We start from the raw sequence: 13238 nt of genomic DNA on the forward strand, positions 1-13238 counted from the left end.
TTTTTCACTTTCTCAAATCTCTTTCTCATGTTAGTGTAACAACAAAAAATCTCCCACGTATATGTAATATTGTATGGAATAAACCCATTATTAAATCATCCAAGCTATTTAAATTACCCTAAATGGCGGATACTGATTCACTGTAGAGAACGTTTTATCGACTTCCATATCTCCGTCTCACTTCAATGTTCGCGGCAGACGATTGTTCCGCTTCAACAGCCGAGAGTTCGCGATCCGGTCGACCGTTAATTTTCCCATGACTATCTTACCCAGTTTCATCGGTATGCGTTGCGCGCTTACTTAACACACCTCAGGCCAAGCTCCTATAAAACGCGCAATGCATGCATGCATTGCGGTATCTCCTATACGTCACATATGTCAGCTATGAGGCTATGACATGGCTATGACAGACTGTGGCAGTTAGTTCCAAACAAGTATACAGACTTGTCTACCCACCATAAAGTTTAGCGTAAAGAGAATATATCACTCCTTAGTGAAAAACCATACGGTTTGTGCGAAGTTGAGCGTTATGTCAATGCTAATAAAGATGATGGTTTGACTTACGGAAATGAATAATATAATATCATTTTATTTTATATTTCCAATTCCCGTTTCATTTACACCCAATATTAAATCTTTTTCCGTAATAAAATGCGTATATAATTACTGTCAACATCTGTATTTATTTTATTTCTTTAACCCCCGTTATTCATAAACGCGCTACAAACCTCAATTAGCTAATAATAGTAATAATCGTTTGTCCTTATCTGTCACTTTAACTTATGTATTTGTAAGTAAGGAATAAACATAATTGAACTAAATCAGGCCCGTAAAGTTTATGAATAAAGTGGTTAATCTTTATTGCACAAAAGAAAAACCTTATAGTACAAGAGGCGGACTTAATGCCATAAGGCATTCTCTACCAGTTAACGATGGCTTGTCCTCCGGCCCATTTGATCGATGACCTCCTTTGATTATTTATTTTTAATGGACGCCAAAATCCAGACAGGAACTTCGATTTTGACATTTACCACAGTAATGCAGTCGGTAGCAATGTCGCGCTTCAAAATTGCTGCAGTCGACTGCATTGCTGTAGAAAACGTGAAAAAGGTCATTCAAAGGGTAATAGGGTTATATACACCGCGGGATTTAATAACCCGAAAGATTTAAACCAACGATTTTAGAGCCTAATTAGAGTATATAAAGTTATATAACACATAGTCCAAAAACCCTTAATTTAAGAGATATTAATTATTTAAAACAAATCACAAGTAAAAAAATCTCAATTCTAACACACCCTTATGCGTGACGTAGCCACCAACTAATTTTACACGCAGACGCACTAACTACATGGTTATTAGCCAGTTTCACTTAATTAAGTTTGATATCCTACAAAAAGGTTTCACTACCGAAATTTTGTTCTGTTCTCAATCACGAGAGTACAAACTATTTACCTTTACGATAACTGGCTGATAGTTTGACGAAAATGACGAAATTGATGTCAATAAAATGACATATTTCATATGTCACACAAGATATGCGCAAGATAACATCTTTAAATTTGATTGACTGTAATAAATAAAATTCATTTAGCGGATATTCACTTTGTGTACGGATTTGGAAACCCGAAGAACTATGTGCTTCCGGCACGACGGACCCACTTCAGCCTAGAAGTTCGTAAATTGGCTAGACGAACAATACCCTGAGAGGTGGATTGGCCGTGGAAGCAACGTTCTAACCTGGCCCGCCCGGTCACCCGACTTAACGCCATTGGTTTTTTCTATGGGGAACTCTGAAAGATAAGGAAGGAATACTCAATACCAGTGAACTCTGGAGAAGAATTATTAATAAAAATTCGAACGGCTTCCGAAGAAATAAAGAACACTTTTGTAAACCTAAATAATCAAATCCATTTAAAATTAAATCTTTGTGCTAGAAACGGTGGTACACACTTCGAAAACCTAATTCATTAAATTAATAAAAAAGCGTAATTGTTTAACATAGTTGTTTATTTTACTTTACTCGGTATAAATCAACACATCGAGAATTTAAAATACGTACTGATAAGCATGATCGATATTTTAATAAAAGGTCATTCAAGTCAATCATCCCTTTCCAGCTGTAGTATGAGTTAAAACAATAAGAGGCATGATTTCTTTCGGATATAATCATGGTTAATGGCTTTGGTTACCTCACTCAAAGGAAAAGATTTTATCGCAAAGTTTCAACAATAATAACTGCACTGTACCTACTGTTGTAGTAATTAATAAAGTTTTGATACAATTTGTGGTATTTTGAGGTGCCAATCAATTGAAATAATTTCAACGTAAACATGATCCTAGACATAACTTGACAATTCTTGTCATGGAACACATGTCACTGCATTCGCCGTGCATCGTATGATATCGGAGTGATTCATGAAATGTCATGCTCGCTCTCTGTTTCTCTACTTGAGATTAATTAAACTCGCTCACTCTCTGAATAAAGGTTTGTTCACAAAGAAGCGGTAAATTAATATGATTTAATTTGTACTGAAATAGTAGTTTAATTAAAATATATAATTGGACCCATGTTGATATAACATTATTTACTCGTACTGTCGTCAAAAATACGTGGTTTAAATCTTTCGGGTTATTAAATCCCGCGGTGTATAAAATGAAATGATGCATTAATAAAACTTTAGTTAATTAACAATATTATATTAAATCATTAACAACTTTGACAGCACGATCTCTTCGCAGGTAGGTGCTCTACAAGGAGTTTATATTACAACATTATTTCCAAGAAATAATCTCTCATTGTTACGAAAATGTTGGTAGGGTGGCTTTAGGTTACTTTTCGTTCATATCGTCTTGGATATGGGTGAACATGGTGTTAATACACTCAGTATCAATCAACCTGTAAAGATATTGTAGCCTGGCCTTTTCTCGAAAAGTCTTCTAGAAAAATTTACGCTCATGTCGTCTCGGATATGAGTATATTTGGTATCAGTGCATTCAGTATAATATCCTGAACACAAATATATGAGATGACAAGCGCGAAAGTGGTGAGGGTAGTTGCTATGACGCAAAGTTTTTACCATTTTTCTTTTAAACATACCATGTGGGGTACCAAATGAAAGGGCCTTGTGAGTAGATCACAAATATATAACACACTGTAACACTTTTACTACTTAATCCAACAAATTATTTGAAAACGTTCAAAAATTTCACAATGAGTTGAATTCCAACTGCTCTAAATTGACTAAGATAACTTGATCCCAAGTTTCCTTGCAATTATACGTAATCGAGGGCCAGGCTCATACTAGTTCTCATGTCGCGATGCGCTAACGCTAACAAAAACTAAGCGTTACGAATTGCTGACATTTGCTTCTTTTAGTTTCACTCTACTCAAGCATCGGATGACAGGATCGTTGAAAAGGGACAAACATATCCTTTGACGTTACGTTACTCTTCTCGTGAATTGTCAAATTTTAAAATTCGAAATTAGCTTTGGAATTTGTCCGGGTGGCTATTCGAAGTATAACTTGGTGGACGGTACTTACTAACCAAATAAGCTTGAGATCCAGTATCATAGATAGTTGTAAGACTTCAAGGGTCTATTTATATCTGACTGTGCATCCTGTATTCTAAACGTTTTGTGAATAGATATAAAAATTGACACCTATCATTTTTCGCATAAACACAGACACTTTATGCATTGAATTATTAAACCTTAACGCAATGCCATAAGTCATAAGGTATATTTTCCTAATATACCTTGATGCTAATTCGAACTTTGTTATAAAAGATGTCATTTTATATAATTCGCGCGTGTATTTCACTCGTACTAGATGAAATATGTATTGGTGCGAGCGAGACGGTTGGGCGAATGATAACAAAATGATATCTTTTTGACATCTTAAACAAAGTTTGACTTGGCCTCTGTGGAAGCCTGGAAATACAGCATACTTCATTGACTTTTTATGCTGGAAATTGATTTAATAATTTCGAGAAAAATAAGTATGTTATTCTTCAATAACTTGTACAGTTACTGTCAAAAAACTAGAAATGTCCATTAATTGTGTAGAACATTATTAGCTGTTTGTTTCCAATATCATGCTGCTATTCTGCGAATATAGCAGTTCCTCAGGCAGATAAATTAAACATGATCGAAACAAATACTATTAACCACAATAGTAAACTTTTCTCTCAGTGTGGGATATTCTCGGTCATGAAAAACTTACAAAGTTATTGTTTTTTTCATTAAATCTATAATTAATATTATTGTCGGGAGAAATTCTGACCGTGTAGTCGTGTAAGCTTCATAGCCCATTCTTCAAAAAATCTCTAGTGTGAAATTACTGTTTAGGTAGTATAAAATATAAAATAAAAAAAATGTTATTTCTCAAAAACGGGAACAGATATCAAGTTGTTAATTCGCAGCCGGGTAGTCAATATGATATATAATTCACCCGTGTAGAAACATTTGACTGTGCAATTAATGTAACTTTAACTTTATATTGACTCCACTATGAACGATTTTCACAATGTCTAAAACGTCTCGTTATGTATTTTTAGATCTCAAAACGATTTTGAAAAGCTCTTAAAACGATAATTTAACGTAAAATTGACATTGGTTGCCCGAATTGAACTGCAAAAGATATCTAGTTGAAATCTAAACTAGTTGGTACATATCTAGTACATATCGTATCGTTCTCTTCTCTAGAACGGATCTTGTTTTCCGAATGCCGTGGTTAGTTAATTACTTGTTTACTGCTGCGACCCGAAGTGGATCTTGGCCTCCGACACCAAAGACCGCCCTTCTCTGCCCAACGCCATCTGCCAAAGTGTGGCCGAACACTTTCTGAGCACCCCAGTAGGGCTAAGATGGTCGGCTCTTTATCATTTGTCACCATGGCTGTCACGTTCTAACAAATATGTAAGTGCGAAAGTGACGCATGGCATGACAAGTGATAAAAATATGACCATGATACCGCTGGTGGTAGAGTCTAGGTGGAAAGAGAAGAGTCGTAAACTGTATTGGATCTTCTCTTTCCGTTAGCGAAAATTGCGAACTCGGCGCCGTCGATTGAACATACATACCTTTGCTGGAAGATTATTAGTACCTAGGCGTTTGATCAATTGAAAATTTTACGTTAGTTAATTAGCTTGTCTCTGCTAGTAAGTTAATGCACGACTTGACTAGCTTTCCAGAAGTTCGAGAGTTCCAATCTCGTTCACAATAATTTTCCAATTTTCCTTTAGTACTTACTAGCGACTCACCCCGGCTTCGCACGGGTTAACAAATTATACATAAACCTTCCTCTTGAATCACTCTATCTATTAAAAAAAAGCCGCATCAAAATCCGTTGCGTAGTTTTAAAGATCTCAGCATACATATGAACAGACAGCGGGAAGCGACTTTGTTTTATACTATGTATACCTAGTAATTAAAATTGTTTGTTAGAAACTGCTATACCTAAATTCAAAGTAGCTTTTTAAAGTTTCCAGAGCAAAGTAGGCCGAGGCTTATAAGTAGGCGTAAAAGTTTTGTTAGTTAAACAATAACTTGCCGCCATTTTGAATTTTGTTATTAATCACAGTGGATTAGTGGGTTGCTTTTGACGGGGATTTATATGATGGGTTCATTGTTATAACTTTTAAATTAAAAGTTCAATGATAATCGTACAATTGTGTTTAGAAATGTCGGAGTATGTAATTATTTATATAAATAACTATTGTTTTGTTATTTATTTAAGTATTGTAAGAGCAATTAATTAAAAAAAGTCAATCACTACATAGTATAAAACAAAGTCGCTTCCCTGTCTTTCTGTCTGTATGTATGCTTAGATCTTTTAAACTACGCAACGGATAATGCGGTTTTTTTTAACAGATACAGTGATTCAAGAGGAAGGTTTATGTATAATTTGTTAACCCGTGCGAAGACGGGGCGGGTCGCTATAGGTATAACAAAATGTTAACTAGAGTGGAGTCGCGAGAGCTGCGTTCTCGAGGGTAGATGTGGAAATTAGGCAGGCGTCCGGATTTTTATCCCATACCCCAGTAGGTATTTAGCCCAGCCTTCACCCAGTAACCTAGTTTATTTTTGTTCAGGAATAAGCCTATATTTATTAAGGTTTAATGGGGTTGGCAACTGCCAAAGGTTTGCATAGATGGTGCCATCATAGCTTGCCCCTTTTTCTATGAGATTTGGCTTAAAGGGCTGGCATCCAGGGCATTAAAAAAACAAAAATTTGACACAATTCTAGGGATTGACAGGGCAAGCTATGATGGCGCCATTTGCTAAATACTTCGACCGGCCAACCCCATTGTTTGCTTTTAAATTTCTGAGAACTTTTCCCATAGAAATTTGTTAATTTTGGAAACTTCTCCTAGGTACAATGCTAAATTTGACCACTGTCTTATTTCCAGTACGACTGTGCGTGGTGGAGGGCCGCGGCTCGTACAAGCGCGCGAGCAAGTACTGTCCCGTGCTCGACCAGTCAGAGTCGGGAGTCGAATGTGTTATAGGACAGGACAGGTTAGTATAAAAAAATTGCATTAGTGAACTAATACCAACACTGGTGCATGCAATGACAACCAGTGCCTCACATATGGAGAGTCAAGTCGGTTAGCGACGACCGCTAGAGGGCGCTGGCGCGCACGCGGCCGGCTGCTGACCAGAGGGCCTACCGCGAACCACGTTCGACGTGTTGCCTCCCTGTCACACTTACGTACGAATTTACAAGTGCGACAGGAAGGCAACTCAGGCAACACGTCGAACGTGGTTCGCGGTAGGCCCTCAGGGGGCCGATTTTTGAAATTCGACCGCTCGAATTCGTGTATTTCGTTCAGTAATATCTCCACTAGTAGGCGTGTAAATTCCACTAATAGAATTGGAAACGAGTGGTCAATACCACTAGATTCCAAATTTCTATAGCTCGTATTACAAAAATCAGCATTTCGCCGTTTTCCACAGATTTTCGAGTAACGAAATCGACGATCGAAATTCAAAAATCGGCCCCCAAGCCCTCTTGCGCATATTTCACTTATAAGTACCTATATAAAATATCGTTTGATATTTACCAGTCGCTTTTCGGTGAAGGAAAACATCGTGAGGAAACCGGACTAATCCCGGTAAAGGCGTAGTTTCCCCTCCGGGTTGGAATGTCAGATGGCAGTCACTTTCGAAAAAAACCGGCCAAGTGCGAGTCGGACTCGCGCACGGAGGGTTCCGCAACATCAACAAAAAATAAAGCAAAACAAGCAAAAAAACGGTCACCCATCCAAGTACTGACCCCGCCCGACGTTGCTTAACTTCGGTCAAAAATCACGTTTGTTTATATGGGAGCCCCACTTAAATCTTTATTTTATTCTGTTTTTAGTATTTGTTGTTATAGCGGCAACAGAAATACATCATCTGTGAAAATTTCAACTGTCACCAGGCTGTATATCACGGTTCGTGAGATACAGCCTGGTGACAGACGGACGGACGGACAGCGGAGTCTTAGTAATAGGGTCCCGTTTTTACCCTTTGGGTACGGAACCCTAAAAACTAGTACAGAGTAAATAACAGTACTAGGTACAGAAGACTCACTCTCTAACTAAACGCGTCTGTTACGATCAGCACAGATATGGCCGCTAGGTGGCGACAGCGCCACGCGCGGCTTATGGCTTTCCCCAAAATTGGTGTGGAACGGATGTACTTTTAGCTACCTGTAGCAAAGCGACGAAATCGCGGAGTGAGACACGCCTGGTAGTGCCTAACTACACGAATTGTTAGGATGAGTTGCCAAGCAGACCCCCAGCTGCCAGGAGTCATGGCAAAAAGCCGGTATTTCCGATTTCTTGTAGATATAATGTTCAGAAATCGTGAAATGTTGTTTCAGATTGGACTGCCTCCGTCGCATGAGCAAGGGCGTGGTTGACTTCGGTGTATTCAGCCCTGAGGATCTCATTGCCACACAATGGGCTAACATCAACGTGCTGGTGACAGATGAAATCAGGTTGAGGCCGCGTGAGTATCACATCGTCTGCTTATTCTTGCGAACACCTTGCGAATCGGCCATTTTGTAAACGTGATGTTTTGCTATAATTAACATAGATGGCGCTGCAACAGTTTAACAAAAACATGTCTTTAAAAGTTAAATAAAGATAAAAGATAGCTTATTCAAGTTGGCATATTACAATGCGCTTATCAACGTCAAATAAAGCTACACCGGCTCCAACTCTACACCTTTGTCTCGAGAAGATTTAAATACCCCCTCAATTGGAGGAGGGTATCCCAATATGGGCAACAAACTCGGCGGGACACATCTTTCCAAAACATTACATCTTATAATATAAATGCATGTTGCATTACGAGTAAATAAGAAAAAAAAAACAATTTAAACTACTTTAGAATTCATGCAATTACACACAGTAGGTACTTTTCTTTGTAGAAATTTGATGTAGGTAAAAATATATAATATGTATACATCAAATCATACAAATACTTAATATATCAAATCCTAAGAAACATCAACCACATACTTTTGCTTGGGTCCAAGACAGTTGACACCATTTATAATCTGTGTGTTTTTAATCACACAAATGCAAACATTTTTGAACATACACTTTACTTTTAGGAAAATACGCAAGCAGCATAGTAGCGGTCATCCACAAAAGCCTGCTACCAGAACTAGACACAGTATCCTCTGTGCACTCCATCTTGAAAGGGTCCAGTATGTGCCACATCGGACTGGGTGCTGACGAGAAAAGGCCGCTGAGCGAGACTCTCACTGAGGTACGTTAAACCATAGAGAGATATAAGTAGCGACCCGCCCGTCTTCGCACGGGTTAAAATATTATACATAAACCTTCGTCTTGAATCACTCTATCTATTAAAAAAAAACCGCATCAAAATCCGTTGCGTAGTTTTAAAGATCTAAGCATACATAGGGACAGACAGACAGCGAGAAGCGACTTTGTTTTATACTATGTAGTGAAGAAAGAGTGGTAACTCCATAATACATAAGTTTTCTTCCCAAAACGCGAGTTATTTCGTAGTCGACATCTGTCAAGTAGTGGACATTATCAGTTCTGCTAGTTGACAATAGATGACGTCAACTAGCAGAACTGATGATGATGATGATGATGAATAGATGATGTACGGAACCCTTGGAACGCGAACCCGACTCGCACTTGGCCGTTTTTTTTTTAACTTTGTTAATATAACAATCTATATGGTTTGTCTTTTCCAGTATCTGGAGTCACTGGTGACGAGGAAGTCATGCAACGGCGACCTGTCAGTGGCCGAGAACCGTATCAAAGCAATGGCGGACATGTTCGGCAATTCCTGTCGCGCTGGACCCTGGGTGTTAGAAGCCAAGAGAGATGCGGAACTCAGTAAGTATACTTGGTCCAGCAAATCTTGTCAATAGAAAAAGCACAGTATAATAAAGAGTACTAGCGTACAGTATGGACGCTCCCTGCCTCCCGTTGAAAGTGCCGCCCACCCGCTCTCGGTTACCTCACAGTTACTACAATGTCTTATCTCACACACACAAGCATGGTACGCGTTCACCTGCACGAGCTTAGGCTGTGTGCGTAGGAACGCGTTTGTTTCATACATTTGATCGCCAGTGTCCGAGGTGTGGAAAAAGGCAGCAAAGTTGAAAAATCGCGGTTTAGCAACGCTACGTATTGTTCGAAAATGGAGAGTCGTTTATATCTTACCTGTGGAACTGTTTTGTTTACATCTCATCGTTGTTCTATGTAGAGTCTGTGCGGAAAGAGAAGAGTCGTGGAACGTGGAATGGCCGATCGGCACTTCTTGCCGCATCAATCACAGGGGTTCACAGGGTTTTTACGAAAGCGACTGCCATCTGACCTTCCAACCCAGAGGGTAAACTAGGCCCGTATTGGGATTAGTCCGGTTTCCTCACGATGTTTTCCTTCACCGAAAAGCGACTGGTAAATATCAAATGATATTTCGTACATAAGTTCCGAAAAACTCATTGGTACGAGCCGGGGTTCGAACCCGCGACCTCCGGATTGAAAGTCGCACGCTCTTACCGCTAGGCCACCAGCGCTTATTTTCTTCTTCTTCATTATTCTTCTTTAATTATTGCAGAAGCTAAATTCCCCTCACTCTGCGCGTCGTGCAACCGGCCGGGCAAGTGCGACCGCCACGACCGCTACTGGGGCCCGAGCGGAGCCCTATCCTGTCTAGTCGAGGGCGCGGGCAACTTTACGTGGGCCGAAGCGGACTTTGTGGCTGGATATTTTGGTGTAAGTACTTTGATTTGAGTTTTTTTATTTTTTATTTATTTTTCAAAGGTACATATACATAAGAATTTTTATAGTTCCTCGCCAAACTGCTTAACATGCAGTTTGTTGGCGAGACAGCGCTCATTTTTACAGTTTTATGCACCTACTTTTTAGTTGCTATCATGCTATGCTTATTGCTTACCCTAAAATTAACATTAAAGTTATTCTCAGAAAATAGATACACTTTCCTTTTACAAAAAGATATAGGTACTGTGTGCAAAAACAACAAATCTGATAATTGATAATTTTGAGCAGATAATTCTGGCATGTCTATCAGGTTCGAGAGTTTTTAGATGGGTAAAAGTAGATTCTTAAGGTGGACTAAAATGTTAACAGAGTGGTGGCCGTTTTCGGACGAAAGAAGCGCCTGGCGTCCGTTGGCTCGTTGGATGGACTTAGAGTTTGCACGACAGATCTGAAATGATAAAAGATAAAGATAAAAAGATAGTTTATTCAAGTAGGCATAATTACAATGCGCTTATGAACGTCAAATAAAGTTAACCGGCTCCAACCCTACACCTCAGCCCCGAGAAGATTTAAATCCCCCCTCAATTGGAGGAGGGTATCCCAATATGGGACCGGCAACAAACTCGGCGGGATACATCTTAAAAAAAAATACATCTTACGTATAATTAACATACATTAAAAAAATACAATTTAAATTACTATAGAATTCATGCAATTATACACATAAATGTAATAGAAATTTGATTTTAAAAGATATACATATGTACATGGAATCATAAAAATATGTAGCTATTTCAGAAAACATATCAAATTCTTACAAAAGGAAAAGAAAACGAAAATAAAAGGAAAAGAAAAGAAAAGAATGTATGGGAATATCCGCGGATCCGGATAATTTCATGCATTTCAGATCCGGATTTCAAACCCTAGGACTAGGTGGATCCGAAAGATTGCGGGTCACTTCTGGATGAGATTAGTTCAGGACCAGGACAAGTGACGTGCTAGAAGAGAGGCCTATCAGAGGTCAGCAGTGGGCGATAAAGGCCAGATAACGATGATGATGATGATGAGTTAGAGTAGATCTTTTCATCGCCGTACCCCGCTGAATATTGCGAGCAGCTTCCCTAGCTGGATGGATACTTTGGTGATGAGTTTGTTGTAAGAAAATGTAGGTTAGGAAACCTTATTTTTTACTTAGGTGCGAAGTGCGGATGGATTTTGTTTAAATTAATTTTTGTATTAAGCAGAAACGTCTGCGAACGATGATGCTATTAAGCTTCGAAATAAATTAAAAGTGGAAAAATTCACTGTCTTGGGTGGGACTTGAACCCACGACCATTGGATCAGTGCTCTTCCATCTGAGCTACCAAGACCGTACCCAATCAATTAATTTATTTTGAAGCTTAATAGCATATGGGATAGCGCAATCATTACTGGTGAATTTCCAATATGATTTGGAACTCTGGTAGCCGTTTAAGAAGTGTACTACTCTTACGATAGATGTCGCTATGAGCCTCCCTACCTCCCTAGGGCTCATATATGGTGGAAATATTCGCTGAATTGGGTACGGTCTTGGTAGCTCATATGGAAGAGCACTGATCCACAGTGGTCGTGGGTTCAAGTCCCACCCAAGACAGTGAATTTATCCACTTTTAATTTATTTCGAAGGATTTCGTTTATTTAAAAAAAACCGGCCAAGTGCGAGTCAGACTCGCGTTCCAAGGGTCTCGTACATTAAGTCCGACTCACGCTTGACTACACATTTCTAATAGGTTTTCCTGTCATATATAGGTAAAGAACTACTTTGTGTATTTCTGTAAAAAAATTAGATTCAGTAGGCTAATGGTCGGACAGACAGACAGACACACGAGTGATCCTATATGGGTTCAGATTTTCCTTTTGAGGTACGGAACCCTAAAAAGGTGTAAGATATCCGGGCCTTTGGAAAGCCTGTTCTGCTTTTATGTCTTTTTCGAGTGTATTTAATTTGTTCAATTTTTTTTACAGAGCAGAACCGGGTTCGCGAACCCGGGGGACTTCGCGTACCTCTGCCGCGACGGGTCCTGGCAGGAAATCCACGACCACGATGAGCCGTGTGTGTGGCTGCGAAGGCCGTGGCCACTACTCGTCGCTAAAACGTATGTAGTACAATAGGCAACATGACTAATTTTCATTAAATATTTTATGGTATCAAGGACTAGTGCCACTGATAACGCCAGAGGAAGTCGAGGCGGCCCTTCGCCGCATGAAGAATCGGAAAGCTGTCGGAGCCGACGGAATCGCTATAGAGGCGTGGAAGTCGATGGGCTCTCGGGGTGTGAGCATACTCACGGATATTTATAACCGCATACTCCTCACCGGGAAGATACCCAACCAGTGGAGGCTGAGTATCATTACTCCAGTTTTCAAAGGTAAGGGCTCGGTGCGGGAGTGTAGCAAGTATCGCGGTATAAAGGTTATGTCTCACACCATGAAGCTCTTTGAGCGCATAATCGATGCTCGGCTCCGACAGGAGTGTACAGTCTCGGGATGTCAGTATGGGTTTCGGCCAGGGTGCGGAACGATGGACCCTGTATTTGCTCTGAGGATCCTCATGGAGGGATACAGAGCAAAGAACACGCCTCTATATTTCCTGTTTCTGGATATGGAAAAGGCCTTTGACTGTGTCCCTCGTGAGATGATCTGGTGGGCGCTGCGGTCCAAGGCTGTACCTGAGACCTATATTGACACTATCCGGGACATGTACCGCGATTCCGATTCAATAGTCAGGACCGCTGTTGGTGACACCAACCCTTTTTCTGTCACCGTTGGAGTACATCAGGGCTCTGTGCTCAGCCCGTTTCTGTTTAGCGTGATATTAGACGCCCTGTCAGCCAGCATCCGAGACTACCATGAGCAGCCACCGTGGCTATTCATGTATGCTGATGATATCGCGCTGACAGACTCTGATAAGGGCCGACTTGTCCAGCGGGTGAACAGATG

The 13238-nt window shown here is 39.9% G+C and overlaps 1 protein-coding gene across 1 annotated transcript in view; it reads left to right on the forward strand.

Annotated features, from left to right (window-relative positions):
* Positions 1-13238, forward strand: part of LOC134659508 (transferrin) — a 40890-nt gene that overhangs the window by 12703 nt on the left and 14949 nt on the right. Inside the window, exons 2-7 of the mRNA XM_063515164.1 lie at positions 6414-6522; positions 7871-7998; positions 8609-8766; positions 9224-9368; positions 10096-10253; positions 12264-12394. Coding sequence (XP_063371234.1) covers positions 6414-6522; positions 7871-7998; positions 8609-8766; positions 9224-9368; positions 10096-10253; positions 12264-12394 — 829 coding nt within the window. The remainder of the gene's footprint in view (positions 1-6413; positions 6523-7870; positions 7999-8608; positions 8767-9223; positions 9369-10095; positions 10254-12263; positions 12395-13238) is intronic.

Source organism: Cydia amplana, chromosome 25 (assembly GCF_948474715.1).
Source record: "Cydia amplana chromosome 25, ilCydAmpl1.1, whole genome shotgun sequence".
Lineage (NCBI taxonomy): Eukaryota > Metazoa > Arthropoda > Insecta > Lepidoptera > Tortricidae > Cydia > Cydia amplana.